General features: G+C 40.1%; 1 protein-coding gene across 1 annotated transcript in view; it reads right to left on the reverse strand.

The window, feature by feature from the left end:
- Window positions 1-17,192, reverse strand: part of LOC119655525 (putative transcription factor SOX-15) — a 231,212-nt gene extending 214,020 nt beyond the window's left edge. The window contains exon 1 of the mRNA XM_038061436.1: window positions 16,794-17,192. Coding sequence (XP_037917364.1) covers window positions 16,794-16,837 — 44 coding nt within the window. The 5' untranslated portion in view covers window positions 16,838-17,192. The remainder of the gene's footprint in view (window positions 1-16,793) is intronic.
- Between the last annotated feature and the right edge of the window lie 834 nt (window positions 17,193-18,026).

Genomic DNA, 18,026 nt, shown 5'->3' on the forward strand with positions numbered 1-18,026 from the left:
ACTCGAAACGGATTAAAGTGCGGATTAACCGCTTTTATTGGGGTGAGATCGTCTACCTCGAAGGACGCGTCAAAGGTGACTAGCCAAAGGTCCAGTCTACGGCCCTCTTGCTTCGCCTGTGATGTGGCCAAGGGTTTGATGGACAGCACACTGGAGATACCTTGTGCTTTCAGATCCTCAGTTATCTCCTGTAGGGACTAGGTGTGATCTAGACCACGAATAATAAGTGATGCGGTTTTCTTTTAAGAGGGAGTGTATGTAAGAAACTTCGCCTTGTTCTCCATGAGAAGGTTCTTTGCTTCGGTATAGTCCTTTTTAGATTTGTCGAGTATTTGGTGGTTGAAGATTCCCAATTTTTTCACCTTTAAGTTTTTGGTTACGACATTGGAGATGGTAGTCTCTGTCACCCTGAAATTTTCTGCGGGCTTACCAACTTCCTTCGAGGACCTGTGGCGGTTATTGTTGAGGATTGGATTTTATTTGGGCTTGCTGTTTACTGTTAGATTTCACAGCAGAGGTCGCACGAGGTGGCGTTGGTGCTGCACAGTTGGTTTGCTTGGGGCGAGGTCCATCGTGTGTTGTTTTGATAGTTGTCTCTAGTGAGTCCTCCAGGCATTTATTTTTAGACAGGGCCTTTTCCAACTTAAACAGTAGTCCTTCGCTTTGTCTCCGTAGGGCAACTACCTCATCATTAGCTTTTGTTTGCTCGCCCCTAATCGTTCCGCCAGAATCATTGACTGAGGCCGCGTCCTTGTATTCAGACTCTGTTTCTTCAGGAGCAGGTTTGTATCATTTTTACGGCGTTTCTTTGCCATTACCAACTAAAATGCGTCCTCCATTGCGTCCGGACAATCTACTTTTCTAACGTTGTTATCGGCTTTTTTTCCATACCGGTTCGACTTTTTCCGGGTGGCTGCGTTTGTTTTGTCAATTCTACTAGGCAGCGGCAGTTTATTAATTTCAGCTCGCTGGTGACGTCACTAAAATATTTTAGTATATTTTATTATCCTAATATTTTGTGACTATCCGTAGGGCTGGGCGGATTTTAGCTAACTATCGAGGAAAAAATAGCTACACACTAAGGTTCGAACATGCACACTTTTCTGGTCGTACTTGCACTTAATAATATTATAGTAAATGGTTTAGAAATTTCTCTATCTCTTGTCAATTGTGTCTGTCTGGTCCAGAGCCGGCCATCTACTTGATGAGTGGCATTCACCAAAAAATGAGTTGCCCATGGACTAGTGCGAAGGAGTAACGCAAGTATGTAGCGGATTCAGGACCACATCAAGTAGATGACTGACTCAGGGTCTTTGCCTTCAAACATATAGTTTGTTTTCTAGGCACAGAGCAGTCAATGTTTGAAAGGTCGGTTTTCACTTGATATGTAAAATTTTTGGTTAATTTATTCTGAGCCAAAACATAGCTTTCGGTCGCGCTGTTTCAAATTCTAGCACTGGTTGTTACTTTTATGTTTTATCTTGAGGTTATCCTTGTGAAAATTTGAAATTTTCTGAATAAAGACTGGAAGTCTCCTGCATGGCGGACAGTTCTTTTCGTTCGTTAGTTGCCGCAACTTTTGGTGATATTTTCTTCTCTGTCGGAAGAGAAAATGCTATTTGACATGACATTGTTTTTCAGATTTCCTTTACCCTATCTGACAAGAATGTTTTTTCAGCGTGAGGTCATCTTTAGGGTAATTTGGCCCAGAATAATATGTTGTCACAGTCGATTGACGCTAAGGCTGGGTTGAGACCGTTAAAGTTGGAATTACGCGCAGAGTTGGCATCTAAGCGGGGGAACTCCGCCGCAAACTCATGTGGGGGGTGGTGGGCGTTAATTTTGACATACTTGGATGAGCAAAGAAGAAAGGTGGCACTTGGTGAAGCTGGAAAAGAATAGATCGAGAGTGTGGGCCTAGAAACTTTTTGAGGTGTTGACATTAAGAGCAGAACAAGTGTTCAGAAAGGAAGAGAGTAGAAGTTAAGAGTAGAAATGGTTGATAGAAGGAATAGCAAGGATAGAATGATTAGACCAGTCGAGCATGCGAAGTTAAAATCTCCGCAGTGGAAGAAATAGAGGGAAGGAAATTTGATTATAAGGAGTTCCGAGAAGCAACAATTCTTCGTAGCATAGGGGACGTAAATACAATACACAAAAGGGAGTTAGACGGGGAGACACGTAGGGCAGCACAATCATACTATAGGACAGAGGAAGGAAAGACGGGTTCGGCGTCGAGTTGACCTTTAATTACAATTAGGACTCCACCACCAGTGGACTTATACGACGCAGCGCGGTGCCTGTTGCAGCAGAGAATGAAATACCCTTCGGGGAGCTCCGTGTTCAGTATATTGTCGTCAAGCTAGGTTTCAAAAATACAAATATCGTTGACTCAGCGCGGATAGATTGAAGGCCCCCATCTTGGTTCTTAAACCCCTTACATTGTATTAACTAATGAACAAACCGTCAAGCCAGAAAGAAGCATTGCCGATTATGCCACAATCGCACTGCCAATGATAAGCTATCACTTGCTCAGTTTGACTCAAGGCAGTGGTGGAAGTGGGCCAACCTTGCTTTTTATGTACTCCAGTACCTCGTCCGTAGAAGTGGCGAACGCTATGTTATCAAAACTTTGTGACGGCCAGAAATTAGCTCTGTGAAAGAGCTACTTCCATGGTAAGAAAGCATTTATCCAAGGTGTCAGTGAATGTGGAGCAGCGCCGCCCCCAGGGATCTATCGCAGGTGCATTTCCATATAAATGATGATGGAAGAAATGTTGGGTAAGCTTAGTTTGGTGGTTGAATCTGTTGCTTACGTGGATGGCCTCTTCATTCTTATTGAGTGGAACAGCTGTACGACTTCAGCTTGAGCAGCAGAATACTTAGTCCTTGCGCATCGTTAATATCGGTGCCGCGGTTTCAACGAGAAAAGTCTTCATGACGTAGCTAAAATGCATTTTACTTCGTCCGTTTCTGGTTAAGTTGAACGAAGCGAATTTAAAATACCGGAAGACAGTGACATGTTTGGCAGTCACAATCGCGGAATGTATGTGCTTGCGTATGATTCAAGACCATAGATCTAGACCTCGTGGCTACTAGCTAAATGTTCACTTACCTTGGACAGCGCGCGCGTTTTGTTTGACGTCTTTCCTTTCCCTTGGAAGGTAGAATTGGGTTGTTGAAATAGGAATTCATTAGAATCCTCTAACTACGTAACTAACTAGATTTTGTCGCAATATTTTGAAATGTGATTGGATAATTAATTCGCACAGGACATTGATGTTCCATAGTGGGTTATTCACTGTTGAATGGCATTTTGGTCACCACATTTTTGGTGTCGAAGGCTACACTGAACAAATAAGATGTTGACGATTCGAATCGATGAACACTGTAGGGTCTGATGTCTTTATGGTTATATTGGAAAGAACTTGAGAGGTTTCTGCTGCATCGCTTTTATTGACAGCAATACAGAGAAGTATTCGACGGAGAGGTTGCCTCACTTTAGGCTTTTTTGATATTATATGGATGGTCCATAATGTCATTCCTATAATAATGACTGGATATAATATGGATAAGATAGTTCAATAGAAAGGAAGCGAAGGACTGCATCTCATTAGTATGGAAAGTACTTTGGTTGCCTTTATCTCCTTGACTGCCGACAACATAAATCAGCAATAGTCATCCTAATCCGATACGATGGAAATCCCTCTGCCTCTTGTGAGATTCGAACCACAACCTTCGGTTCGTAAACTTAACGTTCTAACCATTACGTCATTAGAGAAATCCGTGACCTTTTAAATCATTTAATATCAAATTATCCTTAAATGCTGCTTAGCAGCAAAAACTAGGTTTGATTGACCCGATATTAATCCTAGATTTTCGTAGGTAAAAGGTACTTATGAATTTATAATCATAGTACGTCATAGAAGCTCCAGCTTGACTTTTTTATAATTTTTCAGATGTGTGCCGTAAGAATATTATTTATAATCATGTACTTATATTCTAAACACTGCTTACACACAGCAAAATCATTTAATCGCATCACGAAATCTTAGAATTGAAAAGTCATCCATCATCTGGCGGTCACCTATTGATGTCTTATCTGGACGTAATTCTAAGCCAAAATAAGTCTAATTGAAATCCCTCATATCAATTAAAAGTATTGCAACGATTAGTAAATAGTAAACATCGTTTAATTCACGAAAAAGTTTTTTGAGTTAACCCTCAATTTGGAAGCGAAGTAAGTAGGATTTCAGGTAGGAGTCGTAAATATTACTAAGACCGAGTGGCATATATGGAGGGCTTAGAGTCTAATCAGCGACAACTACAATTTCACGAAGTCAAGATAATAGGAAATGCTGCCGTTTATAGTTTAAAGACGGATAAAAAGTTGTAATGGGCATATGTACGTAATTCGGGCTTGTCAAAATACCATTCCCAGTTGACTTTTGGCAGCTAGAAGAGCAGTCCTCGGATCTGCCCTATCCAAATGTCACCAGCTCTACACGCCATATTCATTGCGGAGTTCACCCCCTGTATTTATTGGAATTTTTCAAGAATTCAGGATCTGCTGGACTAGACTTATTCTAGGAAAAGCTAACTTTTTTTTTGACTGACTGATCAAGTGTTGAATACAAGGACCGTAAACAAGCTTACATATTTCGCAATTCGGGGTTCGCTGCTTGAACCGAAAAAATATTCGATACTTTCAAAATATCTAGTCATCTATTCCCCCATCCATGAGCAACAATGAACTCTCAAATATGATCAACACCAGGGTTAATTACTAGCACAGCTGTTTCATTTCTCATTAATGAAAATTAAATCAACCCCCAATTTATCAGAGTAGGTCTTTACGATAGACGTCTCTGAATCTGACTGAGTTATACGAAAAGGTGATGGAGTCAACTTCAGATAATTCTGTGCTTATTTAACCTAAGATATCAAAATTTCTATTTTTGTCTGAAATCTATGTGGGGATTAACAAACGAAACGCTGCCACCTACGGTTTTTTAGGTAATACTTCAGCATTGAGCTACTGATAACTGATTTTCTTTAAATAAATCGATTGAGTAATCTAAGGTTCAATGATATAAGAAGAACAAACTACCTTTGGTATTCTGTTTGTTCATGTCACCGTGTTTTTCAATATAAATTACAGGAATTTCTCGCAGAAGGTCCTAATTTTTAACTATAAAGTTTTTACTTTTCGCTGAATTACGTTACGTGCTTAAAACAGTTAAAAATTAATTCTCACAATTTGTAAATAATAAACTTTAAGCAAATTACTACTTTAGCGCTTTGCGTCCGATATGACAGAAGAGGAACTTAATCAAGGGCGCAACATTCCAATTTTAAAGTAAGCGGTGACAGGATTTCACTAAGTTACTCATCCACAACTGAATCGATAGATGTTCGACATTCAGCCCCTCTTGACATAAAATCGCTTTGTCACCAGAGAGATTTGAAACGCTGCTTTCCATTGAGATAACCCACTGCTCCAACCACAAACCCAATAGAACCAATAGGACGTCTGCCCAGATCAGTTTGCTGTGCCAAATAATTCTTCGATTCCAATGGCATCAGCGGCATTGAATACTCCTGCACGAAGCAACTTCACATTCCTTCAAACACTTTCCACCTTTTATCCTTAACAACCAGCACCGAATATACTATATTTCTCTTTTCCATCTCCGTTAACTCTACTCGTTTGCAGTATATAAGCATGTTCTTACTTAAGGTTCAATGTCGTTACTTTCCGATGGTTTGGAGAGTCCTCCCCTCCACTTGAGGCAATGCGCTTTTGTATTCCGGAAACGAGTGGTTGCAAACGCGAATCCGGTGCTAGTTGCTACTGACGGCAACCAAAAGGCGCACTGTCTTCACCTGGGAGCCAGTTTCTGACAGAACTCTGACTGCAAGATTCGGGTCCAAGTTAAGGAGTATCACAATTGTACTGTACTATGCGCGAAAGGAGATTTCCCATACAGAGGGGAAGGATGCTTTCAACAAGCAGGAGAGGCTTCCTAAAAGTGGCATTCGGATAGTGATACCTAATTTGAATGCCAAGATGCGCTCCGACAACACCTTGCTCGGGGGTGTGATCAGTTGGGTTTCAACTGACCGACACCATACGAGCAATGAGATTAACCACTTCGCGATTAACAATAGATTTAGAAGTTGTCTCTTGGATGTGCGTAACAAGAGAGACCTCGAAAGGGATTACCATCTGATGGTTGCTTACGTTCGCTTTCGTGTTGCGTCTGTCCTTTCTCGCAGGGTCGGAGAGCTACGACCTCCTAACTTCAAAATCGGCCGCTTGTATGATCCAGATGTTGCTCTACCGATATACGCAGATACACTTAATAACCGCCTGGAAATATCGATGAGCGTTAGATCGCCATCAAATATGCGATTTTCTCGGATGCTACGCAAATCATCGTTCGCGTCCCGAAGGGGCGTCATAAGATCAGGCTGACTGTGGAATCGTGGAAGCGGATCGATGAACGGAAGGAGTTGACGGCTCTATTGACCATTGTGACTGATGGCAGGCCTGATGCACTCGAACTCCATTACAGAGAAAAACCACTGAAAGTGCAGCGTAGTGTACGCCGGGACAAAAGGAGAACGGCTATTACGCTGGTCAGGGAAGCTGTAGAAAGCAATGCAATGATAATAGCTAAAATAATTCTGGAATGCATCAAAGAACATCTTGAATATTTGCTTGACAGAGAGCAGGCTGTTGTCCGCTCCGGATACTCCTGCATTCGCCACATCAACACCCTACGGATCTGTCACCGGTATTATTTCTTCTAGTTATCGGTGGCGTTCTTCACGCTGCCTTGTCCGGAGGATACATACGAGTTCAATGGACAATGATGCCTCAACTAAACTGACGACATCTATTTGTTCTCTCACAGGGTCATGGAACTTGGCCAAGTGGCTCTGCATGTGTTAACAGAAGCAAGTAGAGTTGGACTGAAGATAAACACCGACAAAGTGAAGGATCTCAATTTAATGAGCAGAGCATCGAATTTGTATATCTAGGAAGTGTGGTTTCCGCTGACGGTGGCGCTGAACTGCATGTTGCTCAACGCATTAACAACGATAGATCCGCTTTCACTGCTTTGTCTAAAATCAGGTAATGCAACTATCTTAACACGGATTTGAGGTAACCGCAATCGATGACGCGCTATACTCCACGAGGGGGCAAATGCCAACTATGTATATTTGGGGCAACTATTATGGCTTTTCCTAGCAATTCCTCTGTGCCGTTTGATCGCCTCCTTGGGGTGGAAACCCTGGCTAGACCTATACGCAATATTCAGTGTTTTCGCCACATTTTCGACCTTATCCATAGTGTGGTCTACATGGTGCCTATTTGTTAGCAGTGATATATTTAGTATAATCTTCAGTAAAAGAACCATTGATCGAAGAAAGTGAAAAAAAAAGAGATGGGCGATCAGATTAGTTGGGATAACTTAACCATACTCTATCCTAATTGATCACACCTCCGATAAGTTAGGGGTTCGGAGCGATGTAACTCCGACCACTACATGGTAAAAAGTGTCTACAGATGCCGAATTTCAAAGACCTACGGAATAAAAACTATCCTCCACTTCCTCCCACTAGCGGGAGAATATAAGGCAAAACTGGAAGAACAATTAGACCCTATTCTTCAGAATCTCACGGGAAGCCTATGCGCTGTCAAAACAACAGCGGAATGAATGGTGGCATACGAATTCCGGCGCCGGAGAAGTTATTGGTTTGACGGTGATGCTTGACAAGGAAAAGGAGGCATGCAGATAACAAATAAAACGATGCAGACGGACGAAGAGAGAAAATAACGAAAATCTCCAACGAGCAGCTAATAAAATATTAAGGTCGAAAACATTTTGACGAAAAATTGAAAAAACAAGCAACAACACAAGCCTAAGAAGCATTGAAAATGTCAAAACATTAACAAGGGTCAGGCATAGATGACATCCCCGCTGAACTCCTTAAACCAGGCGGACCAGACCATGGAAGCTATCCACAATATGGTTCTCTTCATCTGGAACCAGGAATAGCTTCCGCTAGAGTGGTAAAAAAGAGTGATATACGTCATCCACAAAGAAGATGATAAGTTGACATGCAACAATTACAGAGGCATCTTCACAAAAATCCTAGAAAGAAACAGTGCACTGATAAGATGATTGGTGAATACCAAGGAGGTATTCGGACTTGAAGAACGACGATTGGAGAGTTTTATGGTCAAACAGGTGCTAGACAAATGCTGGAAATTCAACATCGATGTCCATCCAATATTGGTGGACTTTAAGCAGGCATATGACAATCTTGTTTGGAATGAACTGTACAAGGTAATGTTTGACTTGGGAATTCCAACAAAACTAGTAAGCCTTACTAGAATGACAATGATAATAGCGCAGGTTAATGATAGCAAGACAGATGGGCTTGAGAGACAATCGTTGGATTAAAACTAGGAGGTGAGCCCTACTGTTCAATCTAAATGGGAGCAGGTTATACGAAGTTGCCTGTTGACACAGAAAGCACAGAAGAACGGTGTGAAAACCCCAACAGTGCTGGACAGACTCTGTTGATGAAGATAGCGCTTCACTGCTCGAATTTCAAGATTGGAGGACGCGATCGATGGATCGAAATGGTTGGAGAAAGAATATACTAAAATTATTCAAAGGAAGAAATGTGTAGCTTTTACAGGAACCAACTGGCTCTTTAAATCTAAATTTCACTGAAAGTAAATAAAAACGAAAATTATACTCTTCAGGTACCACCCTTGCTCCAGTGACAATCATAACCAGCCTTTAGGAGATTTCCACTTGACTTATGTAATCCATATAACATGTAAATTATCTAAATGATTAATTTTGCCCCCCAGCCAGGATTGAACTAATTTGATTCCGGGTTTTTCCAAAAATTTGAACTGAAAACCAGTATGAACTCCAACCGAATTCTTAACGAAGATGCTTGAGTGAAGTTTCCGAAACGGGAAAAATAATACAACAGCGTGAAAATTCTGGAGAGAGTTGCCAAATTGAATAGCATCTACCTAAACTAAACTGAGTATCTATAAAACTCATTTCCAAGCTACATTTTTACTACATTTTCGCATATTCCCCTTTGCTTTAGTATTCGGAAACCAGTTCTTTTGATACAAGATCTTTTTCTGAAGAAAGGGACAACTGGCTTTGGAAATGATGTACCATATATATTTGTGAAAATGAAGTAAAAACTTCCGCCCAAAACTAGATTTATCTATGTATCTTTCAAACTTTATAGAAAGTGGATTCAGTTGCCGGCAAATTTTTTCGACTTCCCACAAAACTAAATTTTTGACGACCGATCCCCATTAAACAGGCACAATCACTATCGGCGGCAGTGATCTGCCCAAAACTCAGCGATTTAAATACCTCAGGTCAACGCCATCAGCCAATGGAGAACTGCGCTATGAAATTGCTTCACGCATTAACCCAACCTGGATGAAGTGGCGTTCCACAACTGGTGTTCTTTGTGATCGACGTATCAGTGAAGACCTCAAATTTAAAATTGACGGCAATGTCGTCCGTCCTGTCGCTCTCTATGGCTCTGAGTGTTGGTCGATTATAAAAGGCAATGAACGGCGTCATGCGGTAATGGAGACGAAGATGTTGCGTTGGACTGGTGACGTGACACGGTTTGATCACATCCGAAATGAGGATTCCACGATCGTTCCGGATTGCACCAATCGTGGAAAAATTGCGAGAGAGGCGTCTTCGATGGAATGATCACGTAATTCGTGCTAACGAGAATTCACTTGCCAAGATTGGTCTGAACATCGAAGTCGATGATAAACGACCAAAAGGCAGGCCGAAACAACGGTGACTTGATACTCTGGATGGGGATTTAAAAGCCTCGAGATTGCACCCAGATCAGGTATTCGATGGAGCTAAATGGCGAAACCGATCGCGACGAACCGACCCCGCTTGTGAACGGAACAAAGGCTGAAGAAAAAGAACGAGAAGAAGTTTCCAAAACGTTCCTTTCATTAGAATTAAAAATTCCAATCTTTTCCCCTTTGCTTTACTAAAAATTTATTTCTTTTCTTATTTCAAATCCATTCATGCTCCCGAAACACAGCTCTTGGTTAAAATTTTCCATTTATGCGGCACAACTTCTGAATTTCTGGAATCGACTATTCATATTTTTAAATAATTCCCTAAATGGGTGACGAGAATTTCGCAGTTTTTCAGATGTTAGGACAATGGGTCTTAGAATATTAGTTTTATTTTAGACCTGCTCATTGCATGGCCATGAAAGGTACCTAACAAAGTGTTGATTTTTTATGTGGAGAACAATAATGATTATAGCTAGGTGACCATACAGGGACGGACTGCTGGTTCGAATTTTGATGGAATGATCACTAATGATTCTGGGTATCTTTCTATCAAGTTCATTATGTGTGACGCGCACTGGCAAATCCTATCTAGAAAGCCGACGTCGCTACCTTATGGGATGCAGGCTAAAGAAGATGAAGGATGTTGCCTCATGCGGTATTATTTGTAGTGAATTTGGAACATTGCCTTATAGCTCCCGAAAAAGTGAACAGAGTATATGGGCACGTGTTTATAAACTGTTCACGTCAAAAAGTTTCCAAAAGTTTCCCTGCATTCATTTGACTGTATTAACCGGTTTTTTTATATAAGTAAAAATTGTTTATTTTTTTTAAAAGTAAAAATTCTTTTTTATTACATATATGTACATTATTTCGGGAACTATTTGTTCCTTTCTTCACCGAATTTTCCGGTTCCCAAAATTTGCTAAAATATTATGTTATATTTTGCAATGAACATTTCTATTTAAAAATTGTCGAATAAAAATTCACCACAATGATAACAATCATATCCATCACTATATCTCTTCCATTAACGATTTTACGCCGTTTCTATGTACACTAATATGGGGAGTGACACGTCAAGCACGCAATAAGCAAGTTTCACCGTCGGCAAGTTTCTTCACGAGATTCTTAAAAAAAGTATTCACTGTTCTCCAGAGCTCAGAATTATCACATCTAAATAAGAATCCCAGCGCCATATACATTGCTTTGTGTAGATGATGTTTTCTTGGCATCTATGATAATAGCAAAGTTGATTTCGAACAACTTGTTCCAAAATGCAACGATCCCCTCATGCTACACGGTCTCAAATTGAAACTGAGTAAAGCTGAATTTATGACAACTGATCCCCATGAAACAAGCATAATCACTGTCAGCGGCAGAGACCTGCCCAGAATTGATCGATTTAAATATCTTGGGTCAGTTAATGGCGAACTACATTATGAAATTGATTCACGCATTAGCGCAGCCTGAATGAAGTGGTATTCCACAACTGGCTTCTTGTTGATGGACAATTAACGAACGTCTTCAGTCAAAAATTTACCGAAGTGTCATTCGCCCTGTTACCTTCTACGATTCTAAGTGTTGCTCGACAATAAAAGACAATGGACGACGTCTCGCGGTAATGGGAACGAAGATGTTACTTTGGGCTAGTGGCGTAAAATACCATGATCATATCCGAAATGAGGATATCCACGATCGATACGGTGAGAAAAAATTGCGAGTGATCCACTTTCGATGGTATGGTCACGTTACGAAAATTCATTCGCCAAGATTGGTATAAACATCAAAGCCAATGGGGAACGACCAAAAGATCGGTCGAAACAACTGTGACTTGATACGCTAGATGGTAATTTCAAAGTCTCGCGACTGCATCCAGATCAGGCATTTGACAGAGCATAATGTCGAAACCGATAAAGAGGACCCGAGACCGCTTCTGAATGCGACAAAGGCAGAAGAAGAAGAGTCTAATTAAAATCTGCCGTCCCTTATTTTTACTTCAGGCTTGCCTACAGACGTTCGTCGAAGATTCAACAATTTTGAGTGGAGGGGCTGTTGTTTCAAGTCAATGATATTACATCTCTGGGATATGTTTCTGGTACAACTGATATGGTTGAAACGAAAGACCAAAAGAATCAGTTTGAAGATTAAAAACATTTCTTGAATTATTGATTATGCAACTGACGGACTACTTTACTTTGTATGTCTTACCGTTCTTATACTGCGACTAAAGGGCACAATCAAATATCTAAAAGAATTTTTGTCAAGCCTAACAAGGTAGTCAGACTACCCCTAGATCGGACTCTCTAAACATTTCCATCTTAATTAGTTGATGACCAATAAGCGAAAAAAAGATTTTACTTCCGTTGTAAATAGATTATTTCTGGATTTTTGACTGTACTTATTCATGATTCAAATTAGGGACAGAACTATAATCCCAACTTAAGCATGTGAGTGGAGGAATTGTGGAAAACCAGAGTCAAATTCAAACTACCATCGAAGGCCAACTTCTCAATAAGTATGGAATGTAGACAGTTTCATCGGTGCTGAAATTGGTTCCTCGGGAAATATAAGTGATGGTAGTTATTGAAAATCTCTGAGAAACGGGTTCCTCGCTTTTCTGGCTCTCCAGAACATGCAAGCAACTTTCGGCCCTTTATATCCACGAAAGATTAAGCTTTGTTAGTCCTCTAGTCATGTGAGTTGAGGCACGTGGTCACCACCTTAGGTCTGAATCGAAACGGTCCACCGAGGAAAGGTATGGAGGCCACATAAAAACTGACCAAAATTCGTTCGTCTGCAAAGATTTTTTGAATTCCAAAGTTTTCCCTCGGACAGAAATCATCAACTCTGAAATTTTTTTTTTAATTTTTGGACCTTTCAATGACTTTATTCCCAATCAAAATCGTCATCTCCCGTCTCGCCAATGCCATATACAGCGCTCCTAAATCAAGACAAACTATATGAATCTCAACGTGGAACCTAGGAAGAAGGAAGCTCTAGAAAGACAAAGGTTGAAAATGTACGCTTTGTACTCAATCGGTTAGAACTTACGGTTTTTCATGGTGGCGAAATCGTTGTTACGGCTACGGCTGTTTTGTGTGAAACAAAACCTTATTGGAATCGGTTTAATGTCTGTCTGTTTGTCTGCCTGCCACATCCGATTTACTCGGAAACGGTTGAACCAATTGTCACGAAATTTGGTGAGATCTCGTTCTCACAATTCACAATAATGCATACGAAAACTAGGCCTCAAAATACATCCCCTTCTGATATTCGCTAAAATAAAGTTAATAATAGCAAAAAAAAATTTACTTTCCTTCCTCATCCCAGAAGTACAAAATTTCGTACTGCTATAAGTAATAATATAATACAGAATTTGAGAAGTTTGTAAAAACTCCAACTATTATTAACAAAGTTACAGAAGGTTCAAATTTTGAAGTTCACGTGAATTTATTGCAATTTAAGACGTGTATGATTTCGTTATCATATAAAATGAACTCATATGAACGGCACAATTGAGTAAGAAGGAATATTTTGAATTTTTAGCTATGTACGAATGGAAAAATGTACGTAAGAAATTTTTGATTTATTTTTAAACTAAGAATGCGACCAAGCTTTAGAAAAATGGGTGAAGTCTCACTGATGACACTTAAGCATATATTTTCACCCACCAATAGATGGGCTGTTTTAATGCTCGCAAATAAAATGCTGGATGACCGAATCATTATGGTGGTTTACCTTATTATGCTAACGACCGTGTTTGGACTGGATTTCGTAGAAATAGGCATTATACTAATTGGTTTCTTCTCACCAAATGCAGGTTTCTTGCGTTGTAAGTATCAGGACATTCATCTTCTTCTTCTTTTTCTTCAGTCTTTGTCCAAGCGAGGTCGGGTCGTCGTGATCGGATTCGCCAGTTAACTCTATCAAATGCCCGATCTGTGTGCAATCTCGAGGCTTTTAAATTCCCATCTAGCGTATCAAGCCACCTTTGTTTCGGCCTGGCTTTTTGGTCGTTCACCATCGACTTCGACGTTCAGACCAATCTTGGCCAGTGAATTCTCGTTAGCACGAATTATGTTACCAAACCATCGAAGACCCTTCTCTCGCAATTTTTCCACGATCGCAGATACCCTCATTTCGGATGTGATCAGACCGTGCCACGCCACTAGTCCAACGTAACATCTTTGTCTCCATTACCGCAAGACGCCGTTCATTGTCTTTTATAGTCGGCCAACACGCAGAACCATAGAGAGCGACTGGACGGATGACGTTGCGTCAAATTTTAGATTTGAGACGTTCGTTGATACGCCGATCACAAAAACACCAGTTGTGGAACGCCACTTCATTCAGGTTGCGTTAATGCGTGAAGCAATTTCATTACGCAGTACTCCATTGGGTGGTGGCGTTGACCCAAGGTATTTAAATCACTCAGTTATGGGCAGGTCACTGCCGCTGATAGTGATTGTGCCTGTTTGTTTAGGAGAGGAGGATTAGAGGATTGTGAAAGTAGTGTGAGCAAATTCTTCAGTTGAAATCTGCTCGAAATATTTTCACCATCTATCCGTTGCCGCTTGACGGTTGGTAAGCAAAGTACCGTTCTTGTCATTAACACAACAGAGGTGTTCGATATCCTGTGTACGTTCGTTACAGCTTGTAGCAAGTCGATACAGATCTCTTTAGCCATACCGAGTGTCCAGTTTATCATAAAGATTTTAGTAATGGTCCGCTCGGGTGACAGCGACTGCTTTCTTTGCTTCCCGGTTGACATTCTTATAAATTTGCCAATTGACCGGTGTTTTATCGTCATGAAATTTGTGGTAGAGGCGTTTCTTTTCACGGACCTTCATTTTAACATCATCATTCCAAAGCCAGTATCTCGGTTGATGTACCGCTTGGCCGGCTTGGTGATCCCGAGGGTTGCAGAGGCCGCCTTGTGGATCGTGGCTTTCATTTGGTTCCATCAGGAGATTCATATCCTAATGCAAAATTACCCAAGGTTTAGTAAAATTATGGGCATTTTGTAGAAGTCATACGTTTCAATGTGCAGTTTTGGAAATAACTACTTTGGTTTGGATCATGATCCTGCTATGTCTGCCATGATCCTGCTAGTTTTATAATGCATGCTTACGATTTATAATTTTTAAAAGGAATAAACGTTTGCATGGCCTATCAACAGAGCTCCTTATCATGAAGGAAGTGTCAGACAAAAGTAGAAGAGGTCAACCCAACTTAGCCGCCGGACCGTCTATTACAAATCTATTTATCAACAAACGGAAGACATTGTCTTCCTTCGGGCTCGGGCAATTCTGGAGAGGCTCAGAATAGAGAAAAGTTTAAAAAATTAAATTAAGTGTGCACTTTTTGAAGATCCTGTATATTTTTTACTTTGTTCCCAAATTTTATCTCACAACCCGAGCAGATACTCTTAAGAATTAACTCGAGAAAAGGAATAATAAAGAGCAATGAAAGTGGTGCCGAATTCCAATCACCGAATTATTTCAATTATATTTCTTTTCCATATTAAACATTACATATGTCACCTAATGGTTCATTCAGATTACGCAATTATTACTTTTGGCTGGGATCATTCCATAAAAGGTTTAGATTGCTTTGCACTTTTCTAGTTGTTCTTCTTGGTGTGAATTCTGCCTTCCCAGTACCGGAAACTGACCACTTCGGTAGTTTTCTTGAATTTTCCTCTTTCTCTGACAAATTTACATTTCACTCTTTTTACTGAACATATCTGTGCTCCCTGTTCACTCGTTTCGAAGATACACCAACCTCTTTTTCGTATTGCTATTTTTATTCTCACTTTATTTTCAATGAAATTGCGCTTCAGTCTCATTATCACCACACTTGGTATTCCACAGGTGGTAAGCCTACAAGAATGGAAAAGTTAACGCTGAAGAAATGACTAAAAACAAGTTTTCTGATCACCAAGCTCCGTGAATTTTCTTGATTACATAACATTCGAGGTGCTAATAATCATGTGCCCACAAACTCGGCATTACTATTAAGCGACCCAGAAGACCGTGAAAGGAAAAGGATCATGACTTGACTTGACTCAAGCCAATTTTATCTTGTCCAGCTTATATCTAGGGTATACCACCAGCTACTTTGGGTATTGTCAACCTGCTAATACCTCAACTCGATGGAATTTCTATGAATCAGGGGCATACATCCTTATCAAAGTAGCAGTTCTCAGCAAAGCACACAGGACGAACACTGTAAGGACAGCTATTTAGTTCGTGGGTTTATTGAACTGACAAGTTCTTTTCGAATCCTTACATAATACTGAAGTACTTCAAAAAGGGTTTGACAAAATAAAAGTAACAAAAACTCCCCCTTGTAAGTCTCAAATTTACGTTTTTGCCGTACCTACCGCGCTCGAAATATCTATAGCAGAGTAGATGGTTTCGCGAAGGAGAACGGAGATGACTATTCAGTTCATGATAGTGTGTACATAAATCCCACTTATTCTTTAAGTTTAACTGTCATACTATCCACAGTATCCAAAGGCGAATCACAATCAACTGTCCAATGCGAATCCGATGAAAACATAAAATATTCCCATTTCAGGGTATTTTCCCCAAATATCTCAATGAAAAACTTATGTTGCGTTCAATGCTTGCACAGATAATGTTGCCCTCTTATCTGCAAAGCCTCGGCTTTAATTTTTTATAGAAAAAATACGAAAAGTAAAATCAAAGTATAAAACGTAAATAAAATTTGTATTTACGTAGCCGCAAGGGTACGTATACCCTCTATGCATATAAATTCCGAAGAGACAGTGAGTTATCTTCAAGTAGCGAAAATCAAATTAAATTTACAATATTTACAGAATTGAAGGAAAATAAAGCGATTTAAATGTTTGGAGGAAATTCTTATCTTCACTTACTTGTAATTATTCAAATTATTGTCGTGTTCTCGTTCCGAATCCATTTTTTATAGAAGGAATGTAAGCGCGGTTTATACGTGGTGAAGTTTGAATATTTAATTGGAATAGAGGGTGTTTTATCACCTCCGATAAAGGGAGTAATATTCTACTTAAATGCACACGAAAGGAGTTAACCTGCAAATTCACTGCACAAGAAGTGTGTATGGGGAGCGGGTATGTATGTATTTACTTCAAATTCACCTCGAATTTTCCGAAAATTTTAAACAAACTAACATTATATGTATCACTATTCACTATCCGGTCAGATTCCGAAAATAATATTAGATAAAGTTGACAAAATTCTCAAAAACAATTACGGTTACAAATTTCAGAACTCCTGACCACCGTTTGAAAACTATCGAGATCCTTGGAAAACACCAAAACTTTGATCCATATGAGGTTCACATAACTCGCCGAATATCCACCTGGACTATCTGCACTATCCACGATAATCTACCACAACATATTTCATCAGTCACTATTTGTGTTTTGATCATTTTCACCTGTTTTCTCTGAGTGACCTATATAGATATCCATCTAAGTGTATGCAAATTTAGGCAGAAAGGACATAACCCACACAATCGGGACGGGAAAAACAGAATCACTGGAAAACGTTACCAAACAAAGGGGCGCGAAGCACACCCCAACCAAGTATCTTTCAACTTTTAAACAGTTCCATGCATATCTGAGCCACTTTTAGGGATGAAATCGTACACCTTCAGGATAATGAGACCGCACCGCGCAGACACAAGCAGATTGATGCGTTGCCGAAAAAGAGATGCGTTGCCGCGAAAAAATCCGCGCAGGCTAACACTGTGCAGTGTTTCATCACCGACTAAAGCGGCAACAGGTAAAATTAATTCAAACTCTCGAGCCACGATCAACCAAGACCACTCGTACGACTCATACATACAGGTAAGGTCCAATAAGAACATACGCGCTCTCTCAGAGGTTCCCTCGGAGAATACTCGGCCCAAAGCAAAACACGTTTCAAAGTATCTTTTTTTTATTTGTTATTTTCTTTTGGTTTTTAATTCTTCAATTTCTTTTTTTCTTCCTCTGCGCTTCACAGTTGAGTTACCTGGAGTCTTACCTGAGTAGTCGCACAGGTGTGTTTGCGCAATCCGTAAAATTAATCGTACGTTTATCATTCTCTGTATGTTTTCTCGAGGTGAAGTATGTGCGCTTGGAGAT

Source organism: Hermetia illucens, chromosome 4 (genome assembly GCF_905115235.1).
Source record: "Hermetia illucens chromosome 4, iHerIll2.2.curated.20191125, whole genome shotgun sequence".
NCBI classification, from domain to species: Eukaryota; Metazoa; Arthropoda; class Insecta; order Diptera; family Stratiomyidae; genus Hermetia; species Hermetia illucens.